Raw genomic sequence first — 17,419 nt, 5'->3', positions numbered from 1 at the left:
AAATTTTGCTGATTTGCAAAATATATAATGTATTAACTTTTCTCAAATGCTTTGTTTTATCTTTACTGAAACTCCATATTATGCACCACAGGTTTTTAATATTGTTCACTCTTCCTACACGGAAAGTGCAGAAGACTGAAATGATTTAAGATCCTGTGGCAAACGAGCACAGGTAATGGGACTGTCTTTTTAGAACATCTGCTTATTGTTTTTAAAAAGTCTAAGAGTTTGAAATTCAGGCTTTTACCTAAGAAATAATGATGGTACTTTTCAGTTAAATGATTGATTCTTTCAAATAGCTTTTAAAACATATAAAATTATTTACCTCTACTTAATATATTACAACAATTTTTAATGCTTATTTTCAATGGATTCATGGAATAAATATGCAACTGTATGCAGATTTTGAGCTTCCACTAAGAAAGAACTTTCCTAAATTGACTTCTGGTTCCAGCTGTACTCAAGTATTTTAACCTTTCAAGACTATACTCAAAAAATACATAGTTTTTGAGACTACTGTAGAATTCATATTTTAAAAATAGAAGTAGATTTTTTAGGCTATGTTGAAGGCAGTAAATATCTGGTTAATGATATTCACAAAAGGCATGAACGCTCACAAAGTTTTCACAACCTCACCAGTACATGGAATGCCAGGAACATGGCTAGACCTGTCTTTAATGTATGTATTACCTCATCTATTCATCCCCTAATCAATTAATCAAAATAGACTATACTAAGACTTTTCTCCTCAATGATACTAACAATAAACAGACTTGACTATTGTTGGGGAGCATAAGGGAGAAGAGGGAACAGATCGATTCAGAGCACACTACTGCAACAACAGAAGTGTAAGCAAAACACTAACAAATCATAACAGAGTATAGGTTATGTATTTTATGAAGTACAACAAAACAAATATATATATAAGCTATAATATTATATCTATTTTTCACATCACATCATGCTATACAATGAGCATTGGATTAATCTATGTTGTGTCTTCTATTACAAAATAGCTAGCCATATACAGATTTCCAAAATGTATTTCTATTTCAAATCTTATTACTAGTTCATGTTTCACTTATGTATGAAAACACCACTATAGTTTTTAACTTGATACTTTTCTCCAGTTTTCTTAAAAAAACATACTAGGCATACGCAGTGGTAAAATTAAACATGCCTATTCCAAAGGCCTCTCACAATTATGTTAGGAAAAAACCAACATATGGAAATCGGAGCTTTTACTACATAAATGGAGAAGAGAGGGACAGCAGTTTGGAATCTGGTATATATATGAGGTTTCATTACTTTTCTATTTCAGTCTAACACAATTTTCCTTAAACAAGTACAAACTCTTACAGTACAATACAAAGGCGCCCTTAAACCAAATCTTCTACCAGTGTCTTGCTCCCTGCGAAGCACTTGTTTTGGCAAACAGCTAGAAGCCTGCCAAGAAAAGGTCATCGATCTTTGCCTGAAAAGCTTGAGCCAGCTTTATACAGTAAGGGCTTATTACAAACACACAATGCTTACCAGATGTTCAATCAGCTAACTGGATACAATCCAAGGGATGGCTATAAATCCACAGAGAGATGTTCCTCACAAAGGCATTTGCCACACAAAGTCAAAATTACATAAGTACCCTTTGGAGAACCTCTTCACTGAACAGTGCAGCTTAAAAGGATCATGCACCAACAGACTGACTTGTCACCAAGTGCTGATTTGTGTTTGTACTGATACCTTTAAAAAGAATTTTGGGTTTGAACAGTTAGCCTGCAAGGTTAATTTTCCCAACCAAATGCCTGTGCCATTACTGAAGTCAGTGTTAACTTCCAAGAGCAAGAAACTTAATGTGGACTCTCATACTATTATTTCACAGCTCCTCCTCTCAAGCTTTCCAGTTACTTTCATTTGGGTAACAACACACAAACATCTGCTTTCAGATGCCATGCTACCAATAGGTGAAATTTTGTCTCAGAAGAAACACATCACCTACCACACCAACAAGTAAATATGCACCAGTAAGGTGAATTACAGATATCTACTGACATTAATTTATTCTAACAGATTTGGGAAAACAAGAGATTTATTTCAAGTTGTTCATTTGAGATATGACAAAGTTGTCTGGCTGAGCATCATAACCTTCAAGTTTCCGTATTAGTATAAATGCAATGCTTGGGGGTGGGGTGGGGTTGTGGTGTTGTTTTTTGTTTGGTTGGGTGTTTGTTTGTTTGTTTAAATAAACAAACTAGAAACTCAAGATCTGGACGGGCAAAGACTTCTTCCAGTTGTAAACACAGTCATAAAATAGATGAATAGTTCCAAGAAGAGAAAGAAAGAAACCTAGAAAAGAATCTTCATTTTTGTAATAAGCATCCACGCTTCAGCACAGAGGTATTTTAAGATTAAACCAAATAAGAACCAAGAGAAGAGACATATTAGTAATAGTTTTGAATTATCCCTCTTAGGAGAAGAAAATGAAGGCATAGCATAAGGAGAAAACTTTGCAAATCAGTTTAAGCTTCTTTTATTTCTTTGATTTTACCCTTTTCCCTCACTTGTGGTTTGAACGACTGCTGATCTTTTGGTACTGAAGAAATGAAAAGCTGAGTGGGGAAAAAATAATCCCCCAAACCCTACCTACACAAAACCAAAGCTTCAAAGGTTCTCAGTTGATACACTGCATAATGAGTTTTGAAAACAAAGATTCTGGTTACATTTGAAGTTGGCTCACACACTACTGCTTGCTCTTGTTCTGTTAAAACAAGGAAGCCTACAGAAGGAAAACCAAAAAGCTAGTGTAGTATCCTACCTTTACCCAAGCTATGAATAAAAACGTGAGATTAGGCCTTTAGAAGAAGCAGAGTCTTCCTTACTGAGATTGAACAGAGCAGAGCAACAAATGTGTGCATAGTTTCTCTGACTGGATATTTTGCTTTACATTGGGAAGGGAGAAAAGCTATACAATACGGACACTTCAAACCCTATCTCCCTGAGCACACAGTATTCCTGAGAACTTTCAGGGGGAGCTGCATTTGTGGAAGAGCTGTAACTTGTAAACCTACCTGAGTCAAGTGACTGCAGAAACCATCCAGTTAGCACTGCCAGTTCAGCACTGTCCTGTTCAGATAGTTTCAGAATATTTTAACTCCCAGAAAAAGCCCCAGCCTTGAGTCTAAAAATGTAATGTTCATGTGGCTTGCTGAGTCTTGGTAAACAGCCTTCCAGGCAACAAGCAGCATCCTTACTTCACAGATACTTTACATTTTATCCCTGGAAGACTGCCTGCCCCAGTGCCACAACAGATCCATTTGTGCAGATCCTTTCTGCTCCACGTACAGCTCTGGAGAGGCTTGTTGGGGCCCCCCCTGAGGGCAGTGCACTCTGACTCCACCTTTGCCTCTCCCCAGACTCTATATGGCTCTTCCTAAGCCACTTTCAACACATCAGCTTCCTCTCAGACATTAAAATACAGAGGAAGGTAAGCATGTGTGTGTGCTCAATGCTCAATCAAATTTTGGGCTGCAAAATAAGAGATAAGAAGGTCTCTGCACTGAAGCTATTAAGGGACTCTCTGATTCTTCTTTTCCATGTGTTTACCATATGCGCGTGGGTTATTATACAACAGGTTCTCCATCCATTCTCATTTAAAAAACAAACAAACAACAACACCACCACAATCTAGAAAAGAGGTAACTTTGTAAACAAGTGGTTAAACCAGCACAGACAAAACTAATACAATAAAGAAGGTTGACTCCTGCGTCAAAATCTTAAAATGCAATTATTCGCAATGAAAAGCTGGTGATTAACCTACAACTTTCTTTTAGCAAGAGATGCTACTGCCAGGAGGAATAGCAAACGTGGGCTAGAGATACATCCTGATGGAAGAGATGTATCAGTGGGAATAAAGAACAATTTGTACCTTCTAAAAAACTGAGAAATGTTTCTAGAAAGAGGTGAGCTGCTCTCCACCTACTGGAATGATATTCAGCTGAGGTCTATCTACCTAGTCATATACTAGAAATTCTGAACAAACACAAGTATTCTTTCACAGCCTGTTCAACACCCCAAGATCTGCAGCTGATGGCTACCAGAAACTATTTCATGGTCTGCCTGATGAATCTTTCAAGAGTACCACGAATGTCCCAAAATGGCAACAGAGATAATAAAAAAAAACCCAAACCCAACCTGTCAAAGTTGTATTTGCAATAGAAGACATCAGTGAAAGAAAACACCACTCTTCACTAACACAAATTCCTGAAACAACGAAGCAAAAAGACTAGCTCCTGGATGCACATCATTTAGATTTTCAGATTTCTGGGTAAGCACCTTCTGCTGTTCTCTGTTCAGACAGTGCCTAGCACAACCAGATCTCATTTTCTGGGCCCTTATAGCATAAGAAGCATAATTAATGATGATGACGATGACAACTACAAAATAGACTAAGGAACAAAAGCTCTGACAAATGGATACATTAGGAATTGCAGAGACAGTTTTCAACCCGTGGGGTATTTTCTACTAACAGATCTTTGCAAAAGGATGCTACAACATGGAACAGAAATACAATTTTTCTTGCTGTATTGATTCTACCGAAGTTGGATGCCTGGAACAAATCCTCTGGATATTCTGATTAACAAGCTGTATCTATGTTATAGATTTATCAAGTATGAGACACAAAAATGGCATTAAGAAGCATACCCTTCTACTGATAATATTTTCCTTTTTCATACAGAACTTCCACCATAACATACGCCAATCAGCAATAATTGTATTTGCAAAACTGAGAGCCTTCAAGTAAATGAGCTAAGAAGAACTTGGAAACCTCTTCTAAACTCACATATTTTGACTTAAATGTTAAATACATAATCTGCTGTAGTCAGAAGTCTAAGGACTTCTTTGTTGGATATTTCAATGCAAAAGGCCCAATAATCAACCTAAATAAAACGTTTTGCATTCACAAAATACTGCCGTGACTTCAGCTAACAGGCTTTACTGTTAAATATCACCTTAAGTTCTTCATCCTGTGAAACTTAAGTATCTCACGAGTAGATGAATCTGAAGATGAATGTATTAGAAGATGTAATCTTTTGTAACTACATAACTTGCAAACATAACCAAGAACTTCCAACAGGCTGCTTTCTGCAGTACCTATCACCTCCAGCACGAGCTGTGGTGTTTTATTGCAATTCAACTGCCCGCTCTAAAATGGGGAATCTGTAATTATATAGAAAGACAATTGCATAATGCAAATTGGGACATCTAACAATGATAAATAATCATTTCAATTGATTAGACATAGTACATAGAAAAAGAGTTGTGAATAGGTCTTAAATTTTTATTACGTTACCTATAATAAATACAGTTAAGAAAAAAACCTAATGTGTCAAGGTCATGCTGAAGTCATTCTACAGTCGATTCAATACTGACATATTGCAAATGGTAACTTAATTTGTAAATTGGTAGAAAGCTACCATAAGTAACTGTATACATTTGTGTCAGACATAAACTAGTAATTCCAAAGAAAGAAGAAATCTACAATGACAAATGCAGCAGGGAGGTCACAAGCTTTTAAATATAGCAGCATCTGTCTTTCAGTCTATATAAAACTGACTTTGTTGAAAATGTTTTTAATCATTCCTCAGGCAATTTACCTCTCTTACCCACTTGATGGCCATCTGTTATTCCAGTTTATAAATTGAATCATTGTGTCATCACATTAGTTATGTTTTAAACTTTCAGCCTGCATTTGGATCTTGATCAGCTACACCGGAGCTCTTAAGTATTTCTGAAATCATTCAAAAAACTGCACTCACAAAACTCTATCAGCACTAAAATAGATGAAAAAACACTGCCAAAGCATATCAATAAAACAGTCAATGAGTGCACTTCAGCCTACAAATAATGCATATGCTACAGCAACACTGAATTAATATAGAAAATCAATATGACCTTGGACAACAAGCAGCACTGAAGAAATGATTAAGACAGCATGTCTTGTAGAGTATCCTGTTCATTGAAAGACTGATAAACAGACACACCTTTCTCCATAGCCCTGGCAGAAGTTGAAGACACAAGACTAAAAACGCATGCAATCATTAGATCCAGTTTGCAAAGTAAGAGAGAATAAATATGATAGATCTTTCCCAAGCTAATTACTTCTTATGAACACTGGTCTACTATAAACTTTGTTTTTCTTATAACTGCATATATAAAGTGGAGTCACCAGATGTTTGGTTAATAGCAGAATTGACTGATTGCATGCTTTGCAAGTCTGACAAAATATTCTGGCAGAGTAACAACAACAACCACCACCCATATTTTGATCTGGTCTCCTAAAAGCAAGTTATCAGAAACACTTATTCTTAAAGATCCTATGTGCTTGCATATGGCACAGTACATGGCTCAATGAAGTTAAGCAAAAAAATTCCAACTAATACTACCAGATGCTGTGTCAGGTCCACAGAGCCTCCATTTGTTTGTTTGACCAAAGGGATTTGTTTTTAAAATATCCCTTAAAGTTCTGAGTGGGCCGTTACTACTTGTCAACACTTAAAAAATCCAGTAAAAGTATTAAAATTATGAACAAATATTTTTATAAATAGAACTTTACTGATTAACTGTTGCAGTTATTTTAGCCTGTGAATGGATACCTTAGTGCGTATCTACATTTGGGAAGTTTCCACTGACACAGCTGTTTCCATTCATGGGAAACACAAATACGTATTTACTCTGAATGCACAGAGCCATTTTAAATAAAGTAAACCTACAGAAGGTAAATAACCCTGCAGATCAATTTTGGCATAGAGAGTGTAAAGACCTGAATCACAGGTGTTATGGAAACACTAGTTACATAGTTTAAAATGGAGAATTTTAAAAATGTATTTTAAAAGCTGTTTTCTCTCCCTCTTCCTATGTCCACATCAGCAAAGCATGCTAAAGTATTTTGCAGAACTGGTTTTGAAAGCACAATATGGGAATGTTCAAATTTTAGCAGAAAAATTTAAATCCTAGCTACTGAGAACATCACCTTCTGCATGATAAACAGTTCATTTAGCATTTTCTTTTCAGTATGTGGGCCAGACAGTTCCTACTACAGAATTTACAAAAGATTGCTAAAATACAGTTACTCATCTTCCCTCTCAGTGCAGAACAAACATTCAGAAGCTACAAGCAGGCTCCAAAACAGGATTAGTGTAAAAAAGGTGATGATAAAAACGTTCCTGTTGTGTTTGTTGTTGTTCTTGTAGGGGCTTTTTATGTAGCTTGCTTTCCACTTCTCAGACTTTAGCATTCATGTTTTCCAACCTTTTTCTGCTTCAAAGACTAGAATCGAATGGGAGCAAGTTCTAGAAAATGGTGTTTTCAGAACAAATCCAAATTCCCTGAGATTTGAACATCCACTGGGAGAGTTGGCAGTGCCGCAAGACATCCAGTGGAGAGCAGTCTAAAGCCTTGGGCTTTCCAGGCTGCCCCCTAACAAGTGCACTGTTACTCCTGGAGAAGTAGAGCTTCTCCTTCAGGCAGCTTCTGAAAGAAATTTCACAATATAGGAAGTGGCAGAGAAGCTGGCACAGCTCTATAACCTCCCGTGGATTTGTAGCTTTTCTTTAGAATGGGAAAAAAATTGCAAGTAGCAAAGCCAGCAACTCAACCCTTCTTTCTACAGTTCCACACAAAAATACCTGCCAGATGCTGATATTGATATCTAAGGGTGGCTCTCAACAAGTCTGTCTCAACGTGACAGGGAGAGGCAGAAGTACTCTTTACCTCCCTTTGTAATCTGCCATATTTCCATCTGTTCTGTACACCTAAGCCACACAAGTGATGAAAGTCAATAAATGATTCAGTTTAGAGGAGGGTGAAGGAGGAAGAGAAATTGTGTACTTTTGTTGAGGAAGTCAGCTTATAACAATGAACTGTTTTCATTGTTTTGCCATGCAAGTGCAAATAGTGCAGAGGGATAAGCAATCTAGCAGCTGGGACTAAGGTACAATTGAATTTTAAGAGGTATATCGGTAACATCATCTTATGTCAATATCACGTAAAAGCTTACTAAAACTATTGAGAATATACTACTAATGAAAATGTTTCTTCTTTATCCACCATTTAGGATTCTATATGTAAACTTTCAATTTATATAGCAATTTATTCACATAAGGGCTCACTGGCAAAATTAGGACTTTTGCCTCTTAGAGGCAATTTAATAGAGGACAAAGCTCTCTGCCCATATTAATGGATTCAACTGATTTTAGGTCAATTATACCAAAACAGATTTTGGATATCTATCTTAAAAATCTTTTAGAAGTGCCAAATAACTGAAGTTACATTATTGGTTGCTGATACTTAGAAACCTGCATATATCACATAGAAGAAACAAGTCCAATTTTCAGTACACAGAATTACAGGAATACATCTCAACAGCCGAGGTTTTTTTTATTGCCTTTTTTTGTTTTAGTACTGCTAACTGAGAAACATGCAAGATGATTGCTTCCTCCAGTTAAAATTGTTGCTACAGGTATTTTTACTTTCATAAATTGCCAATTTTTTCCCCTCAGAATTTGAGATGAAATAGCGACACCCATTTGTGCAGCATGATGAGAATGCTATGTACTCTGTTGATATTCACAATGAAGACTGGAGTTCAAAAACAAGATCATGGGTAACAAATTAGGTCAAGAGTAACAATCACCTCAACCAACCCTAGCCACTCAAAGTCATGCATTTAGTCTAACCTTAATCTTATGTTCCTTTTATAGTCAACAAACACACATCAACTACAGTGAACTGCCCCATTGAAATGCATAAAATACGTATCGGATGTATTCTATTTACATACATATTTATGTATGTATATATACATAGATCAAATAGGCATTTTTGAAATGTGTAGAGTAAGTTACTTTGCGTGTGGGTGAAGTGTTTCTGTTCACTACAGAAGGATGCATACAGTTGTTATGTTAAACTAGGTGCTTCACTAAGACAGCTGAAGTGAGAGGAGACTCATCCAAAATTAGTTAGGCCTCAGCCCTAATAAAGCTGACAAATAATCGCTAAAAAAACACCATAAAAACAGTTTACGAACTGTTGTACAAACCTGGTCCAATTTCCCTTGTGAGGAAAACCATAACTTTCCTAGAGAATTTTGCAATACTTCTACACAACACTTTTCCATGGTTATTTAATTGTATGGGAAACCTCTAAAACTATGCAAGTTCTATTGCATTTTGTAAGCACTCCAACTTCTCCAGGGTTCTACCAAATTCACCCTAACTAAAGCCTCTTGATCTTCCCAAGGGCTTCCCATAAGAGAGCATTTCATAAGCTGTTTTCTCTCAGTGGCCTGTTTCCATTCGAGTGCTCCCCTTCATCGCTAACGTAGCAACACAAATTCTAGTTCTACAGATTTCTTTCCAAGCACCTTTCACGTGTCAGAGGGTAATGCACCACATAATATAGGAGACATTACCATAACCATTTTTTCTTTTCCTGTATAAAAGGTTATAGAGTTTTAAAGAACTTTTGAAGAACAACATAACACCATTCTTCCTGCCTTTTGACAGTCCAACACACCTGAATGCATCTTGTGATGGAATAGTAACATTATGCTCGTCTGGGTATCAACTATCAATGGAAGGTTGAAAGAACATCTACCTGCCCTATGACAGAACCACACCAATGCCTTTAACCACATTTTAGTTCCATCATTGGCATGCCAATTAGCAAGATATGTGGAAACTACTATTTAACTGATATTTTCTTCAATATGCAGGAAGAAAAAAGGCAGAGCATATCTTATGTGGGTAAAAAATGTGGCTGTAAGATGAAGTTTAAATAATAGTTTGCTTTGTTTTTAAAATTCAGGATTTATAGCAATATGTGTTTTTGCAAGTTACTGTTAGTAATTGGTCAGAGCACAGCAATTCATTATGAAGAACAGAAATATAAACGCGTTCTTCTGCTGTTTCTCAACTGTGCCAGGCAAAATAATTTCATTTCATAGCATGTTCTGTTTCAGCTCCTGTCAGGGTTTATGTGAATCTTCTTCAGGTACTGTGAACGAACAATAACCTTGTTTAGCTGAGCTCTATGAGCTACTGGGGAAAGCTGATCAGTGGATATAATTTAAAATAATCAAACCCAAACCAGCCATCTAGGCCATTTCAGCAGGTCAGGCTGTCATCGGGAGCATGACTAAGATACACAGATTTGCTTCTTCATAAATTCTCCTGTTCCCACCACATACGACCTGACTCTGTTCCCACTTAACAGCAGAGGAATACCTTAAGAATTTAATAAATATTTCTCTTCCATCTTTCTTTGTTTTTTTTCCCAACATGTAACTGCTGTGTCATAAAAATGAAAACACCTCTTATCATTACAATGTTTTGGTCATTACTTTACTTGAAAAAGAAAACATTTAGTGGAAAAATACCAAATATTAGAATAATTTAAAAAGCAAATAAACTCTTCCCCTCCACCTTTGACATCACTTCTACCTACATAATGGTTAGCATTCTTCCAAAAATAAGAATTTGGAAGTCTCTTCTGGAAATTAATACTACTAAACTATTCTCATTTCATTACTGTCCTTTTAGCTAGTATTGTTACCATCTGCGATTAACAGGGTAAGATAAGATGATCTGCAACTGCTCATTGACTCACAGGCAGATACATCAAAACGTGTTCACTTTAACTTGAGCTCATCCAGATTTAAGAGGATATTGGCACAGCACCTCCTCTAATACATCCATTGCAGAGGCCCTTGGAAGATTCCATTCATGAAAGAATAAGATAAAGTATTGAAAGTCCCTACCTTCACCTGATGATCCTGAAAGGTCTATGATGACATACACTCTCCCTTCTGGCTCCAAGTCAATCTGCAATCAAGAAAAGAATTAGAAGAAAACTTAGAATGGCTCCCAAAGCAAGTGACTGCACATGCAGGAAACAAAAAGTTTCCAGAACTCGTGAAGCCAAGGTGTAGGCAGGACACATGGGCAGGTCTACAGTTCACTACCAACAGAGCCTCCTTTTGCAAAGACGTGTTGAGAACCCTGCACCTTCCCTGAATTAAAAGTGTGTGCCCTTAGCACTTGGAAAGCTGGAACCCAGTGAACTCTACAAATCAAATATTTAAAACACTGTTCTGCCACACATTTGCACCACTATTTCCAAGGAGACAACGAAGAAAGTTAAAAAGTGGTAGTATCAAATAACTTTTTTACTGTAATTTATACTGAGCCCAGCTATGCAAATGTGAAAAACAACACTGTGACCTATTCAGATCCCAGCGAGACAGATCAGCTCTGGTCACAGAACAGGGGAAATGAACACACGCAGCTTGTACGGCCGGTTAACACGTGTTTATAATACTCCCTTTGTATTCCCACTGGGAGAAAGAAATACGTGCTTTATCCTCTTTTTCTGAAATACAAAATTTGTTTATTTCTGCACCATTCTGGTAGATTTTAAGGAGTCTTTGCTCTTGTAGAGATCACTTTCACTCAGCATGAAATACAGGTGCTCAGTATCAAGCTGCTGTACTTCCAAGATTTCACAGGCTGTGGGAATAAGCTCCTGTACATTTAGGCACCGCAATGAAGAGCTCATTACAAATCCTCTTGTATTTTACCACCGTTTCATCAGCAACTCTAAATACTGCTGGATTTGAGTATCTTAATGGTGCCCCACACATTACAGACAATTTTTGCAGCCACCCATCTCTGAAAAATTAAACTCTAACTAAAACACTATATAATCGATAGCTCTTACTGTCACACAGTAGTTGTCACACGATTTCAGAGACTGAGTGAAGCGATGTGGTGTAAATTAATACTATATTTTCATTCTGTTTTACTAAGTAAAGCACATAGATAAAATTGCATGCCCGCTGCCAGGGTGCCTCAAGGCGCCTTGTCTGCCAGGGCCTGTCCTGTGTCCCACCACTCCAGCCAGGAGTGGGCAGTCAGGGAGGCACCAGGGCAGCCCCAGCCCTGGGCTTTAGGCACCTCCCTGGGGGTGGGCCTGGGCCAGGGCCAGGGCCAGGCCAGGATGTGGGCCTGCAGATAGGCCTGGCTGGGCAGGGCTGTTGGGAGCTTGAGACCAGCCCTGCTGCAGCGTCTCTGGGGGAGAGGCTGACAGCCCCAGGGGCTGACATGGGGTCCTGGGCCCCAAGCAGAGTGGGGGGAGCCCTAGGGGCCAGGCAGGGACGTTAGGGCCTGTTGGTGCCCCCTGGGCCCTGACACTCACATGGGACTTGATGAGATCAGGCCTGCCATGTACCAAACCTGGGTACATGGGGTGAGAAAACGTGAAAAGGATACGTGCCCCAAAAAGCCCCTTCTTCCCCCAAGTGAAAAAGCAGCAGGTCCTTATCCATGCCAGGCCAAACGGATGCAGAGCAAAAAGAAGGGAGCGTGCTTCATCACCGGAGTCCAGCCAAGCCTTGCTCTCCATGGGCAGAAACCCCAGAACTTTCCTGATGCTTCTGCTACACTGAGGCAACCACATGTGGGGCTTATGCCTGGGAACAGGCTACCTCCCCTCCCGCCCCACCGTGGCCCTCCTCCTCCCGTGCCACGCTGCTCTGCCGCAACAGGGGAAGGTGGGCCTTGCTTTGCCGATGTCAGCAAACAACACTGAGCTGCCTCCTAAGTCACGAGCGACATCAGGGTATGGCACTAGGCCAGAATAAGATAATAATCAGGAGATCACCAATTCACACTAATAACTTAGGAGACCAATCTGTTGGTCTTTGCAAATTAGCAAGTAAATGAGGAAAGGAAGGAGACACCAAAACATCCTGGCTATGCCAGGCTTTACCTGTCTACATTCAGTGGGCAGCTTCATGGGGCCACCTTTTTTGTCTCCAGGTTTCTCTCATCACCTGAGAGGACCTTTACAAGAGGGGCACCTCTGCTGTTTGCCTCTTTTGGGCCACAGCTGCTGAACGCATCAGGGTGACAACAAGCTCCTCCCGCCACGAACCAGCTTCTCACAAAAACATTTCTGTGCCTTTCAAGAGAGAGCCGATAGAGGAGTTCACAGGTCCGGCTGATGTCATCGGACCAACAGATCAAGAAAATGATCTCAGCAGCTGTATTGTAAATAGACTGGGCAGGAAATAGGTGTTAGCAAGGTCAGGGGTTACTCAGAGGAGAGGAAAATGAAAGCGTGGTTGAGTGTTTTTCCATAAATAAAGTGTTGAATATTAAGTAAAGACATTTTTAACAATTTCTGAACTGGCAGCACGAGTTTTGTGGGGGAGTTTTTTGATTTTTTGTTTGTTTGTTTGTTTTAAATAAAGCTACTGATCTCGAAATACTGCTCCTCTCCCTTTGCAGTTTTTAAATAAGAAAAATATTAGAAGATCAGAGGCACAGGTGCATGAATAGACTTTGATGTCTATGCTGAGGGAGGCTTTTGAAAAACTGCTATAGCACTCAACAGATGGCTGTATTAAAGACAGGCATGTCTAATGCTCTGTTTGTATCAGCACTATATACCATTTGGTTAAGCTTTCAGTAAAATACTTTATGCAGTTCAAATCCCAGTGTGCACACACACATAGAAAACCCCAACATGATCCCTGCAGAAGAATCAGGCATCTGGAGAGGTTGGTGCCCACCATCACAAAAATCTCTGTTCTGCCCATGTAAGTACAAACAGCATTGGAAGCAACTCAGGAAAAAGAGTGGAGGACAGAACCCAAGTTTCCATTAGCCATCAAGTGGACTGTTTTCATATACAATTTATTAGAAATGCTGCTTACTAATTTAGATTCAGATTTTTTGCTGATGCTCTAAGCAGAATGAACTACTTATAAAAGGGAGTCTCTTTTACAAGGAAAGTATGTTTCAGTCTTAAAATGTTCTAATACCAATGAGAATGAAATGGACATATTCTTATTTTTAGATTTACAAAATACCCACATTTCATTTCAGTGAGTACCTATGCTGACAGTCTCATCAGTCACATGAATTAGTACTTTTGGAAGAAGCTGGCAGCTCAGCTGCCTCAGCTGACCACCTTACATATAAAAAGAACACCCCCAAAAAAGCAGCATCCTGTAAACTGACAGGAATCCTTCTTTTGATCTCAGGTCTTTCACGTATCAAAGCAAGTATGGAATGGAAAGGACTGATTCAATTCTAATTTTGCATAAAACATTTCTAATTTAATGCCTAGAAAAACAACAGTATAGATGCCTCCAAAACAGTCAGATTACTAGAATATAAACTACATGCCTTTTCTTTCAATCTGCACGTTAAACTAGACTTAGAAGAAGGTGGGGACTATGCAATGTCATTTTATAAATAAGTAACAAAAGATGCATACAGCACAATCTAAAGTTTCCATGAATTTTTCACCAAATGCCCTGAAAGTTATCACATGTGAAATGCCCTTAGACATACGTAACCAGAAACAGAATGACTGGCCAAATTCAACTGAATGTAACAGACATCCTTGAATGCAACGGAAATAGTCTGATCAGGGCAGTTCTGATTCTGACCCTTCTCTTTGACTAAAAATACTTCTCTCTGAATGCAGCCAAGCATTTATACATGCAGAGAGACACTATGAGAAGATCTCTAAAAAGACATGACTGTTCAAAAGGACAACAGGGAACAAGGCAAGATGCAAACTACGGATGGGACAGAGGAGTTGATACAAGAGCAGCTTTGCTGTAAGCAAGACACATTGCAAAATATATGCCTCACACATACACGCTGCATTCTCCACATGCAACAAAAGATGTAACAACTATCATTGAGCAAAATGTTTGATCACCAAAGCGTTTTATCCTCTTACTGGCCCATGCTATTGCTGTGACTTTTGTTAAAATAAGTGAGTTTTAGTTTAAAAAAAAAAAAGTTTTAGTAGGTGCAAGTAAGATTAATTGTAAAGGTACTTTAAACAACTTCTATATTGCTAAAATAATCCTTATGTGGCAGCATATTGAGATGAGTAGAATGCTTGCTGGAAAGCAGCACAGATCTTGAAAAACTCCAGGCATGAATAAAGCATATTAGTAGCCTGTTTCAGGGAACAAAAGGCAACCATCCATAAAACCAGACATACTTTCAGAGGAAAAAACCCGTTTTGAAACCATGGCCAAGTTTCAGCATATTGAAGGCATTTATATAGTTTCACAGTCATTAATGGATTTTATTTTCAACACCCTTCTGAGACAGTTCCCCATCTGTAAAATGAGATACTCCCAAAGGCACAAGCTAGACTAAATGACTTGCCAGAAAGTCATATAAGAAGTCTACAGTTAAACAACAACTGAACTCTGGTCTCTGGAGGCCCAGACTGCCCACTGGACCATTTCTCCTATTCCTCAGTTTAGCTTCACTTTGTCAAGTGATACACATGCTGTCTTCCTGCAATATCAGAGACATCCAAGTACTTTTTTTTTTTTTTTAAACAACTTTAATGGGTACACATCTAGGAGGCAATTTCCTTTCTTTTCCATTCAGTTAATACTCATCAGTAAAAACAATATCAAACAAAAAATTGCTTAAATATTTCTCTGCAGCATTTCCAAAGCATCACAATTCTTGGGCAACTTTGGAGTAATGCAAAATTTAATTGAACTATGAAGACTGTGAAAATAGTTCAGCTTTTCCTCAAGGTTTGCTTTTTGCAAGCTTTTAAATCCTAAGCATTCTTCTGAAAAACTGAGTCCTAAGCTCGTCTAGAAGCTCACCATTTTCCTCCTCTCAGGTGCAAGATGTAACTCCCACCCCCAAAACCATGAAACTCGGACAGAATTCTCTTAGACTAAGATTTTGCTAAGGGAACCACACACCCTCTCTAATCTTATAGGGTTGAGGAAGATTAGAATATGCTATGCAACTATTTGGGTTACACCAATGCTTCATATTTGAATATGAAGATTTTACGTTCTTGACCACTGTACAGCCCGAATCATTCCATCAACATTTGGGGGTGTTTTTTTCATTCTAGCTGATAGCACCAGCACAGAGATTTTGCGTGCCCTATGCAGCAAACTGAGGCCTGTTGTAAACAAGTGATAAACCGCTATCTTCAGTGGCTCAGTGCCCCATTACCATGGGTTTTCATTTGATCATAACAGAGTCCATCAGCCACCTATGTTCCAACACAAGAACATCACCTAAGATTAGGTGCACTGTACTCATTTAAAGGCGAACTTGTCTCTTGAGAGAAATTTAAGGACAGTCATTGACATAAATCTCAGATCTGAAATAAACAATGACTAGACAAATGCATATTCCATAACTTAAATTCCTAACAGCATAAAGGTTGAGTAAGTTTTACTCTGATGTTCCTTAGCTAGACAGAATATGAAACACAGAAAAAATCCTTCAATCACAAAGCTGTTTAGGATTTTGGCAACAGTATAAACCTAAATGGACTGTATCAGCAACAGAAACAGAAAGAATTAAATCATAAAACCTGCTTTGCACCTCTTGTTGTGATGTTCTAGGATTATCTGATATTTGGACAGCTTAAAGCGTAAACCTCCAAGCACATGATCTGTCACTGCAGATGGTTATTTGAGTCACGTAGGACTTGAGAAGTCAGTATGTATTAACCCTTACTGAGCACAGCATAACAGAAAGTTTCTCTTTGAACACAGTTTCTCTGAAAGGAGGAGGGAAGGGATTGCGTTTAAAAAGCTGATATCTGCAAAGGCTGGGGGGGTTTCGTCTGCTATTTTGAGGGGCATTTACTTCTCCAATTTTGATAAAATATTATTTCCATGAACATGCATAAGAAAATCAGGACAGTTGTAATCTAATAGAAAATGACTGGAGACAGAGTCTGTGCTGGTCTCTTGTTCTTTAACCACAAGATTTTTCTGCTTCAATTTAAATAGCTAATAGAGTACCTATTTTAACTTATTTAATAGGAAATAAAACATTAATGGTGACACTTTTCAATATAGTCAAAATGACTGCAGACCAGTCATTTAAAAGCTTTCAAAAACACCATCGTTATTGGAACAGAAGCAAACTCGACCAAAGCAACAGCTAGAGGAAAGATTAAACTTACAAACTTCCCCCAGCATTCACATCTGAATCTCTAGCAAGCTCACGAAAAATGGATAGCTTTGCAATAGGCTCCATAAGGTCAGCAAAATAGTTGAGAAAATTTTATTTAATAATATTATCTGAAAATTAACAGATTTCACGTTACATCATTAATTACATGAGGTAAACTTGGCTTTTAAAGAAATTGCCCAGAAAACACGTTGAGCAAACTTCCATAGAATCTCTGTTTATCTCCATGATTTTTTTCCCCCCACAGCCTCTTGCTGTTCTGGCCAAAGCAAGCAGGTCCCTTTCAGAGCCAGTGCACTGCCACAAAGTTCACAAATCTGCCTTTCATTATAAATGTTACATATTTGATTACTGTAATTACAGAGAAA

The 17,419-nt window shown here is 38.3% G+C and overlaps 1 protein-coding gene across 2 annotated transcripts in view; it reads right to left on the bottom strand.

Moving 5' to 3' along the window:
* Positions 1–17,419, bottom strand: part of PRKCE (protein kinase C epsilon) — a 301,786-nt gene that overhangs the window by 188,443 nt on the left and 95,924 nt on the right. For both annotated transcript variants that reach the window (XM_050893523.1, XM_050893524.1), the window contains exon 2: positions 10,814–10,877. In XM_050893523.1, the coding sequence (XP_050749480.1) occupies positions 10,814–10,877 (64 nt within the window). The remainder of the gene's footprint in view (positions 1–10,813; positions 10,878–17,419) is intronic.

This window comes from Gymnogyps californianus, chromosome 3, assembly GCF_018139145.2.
Source record: "Gymnogyps californianus isolate 813 chromosome 3, ASM1813914v2, whole genome shotgun sequence".
Lineage (NCBI taxonomy): Eukaryota > Metazoa > Chordata > Aves > Accipitriformes > Cathartidae > Gymnogyps > Gymnogyps californianus.
Note: the sequence above shows the minus strand (reverse complement) of the source record. Positions and strands in the feature narration are given on the sequence as shown.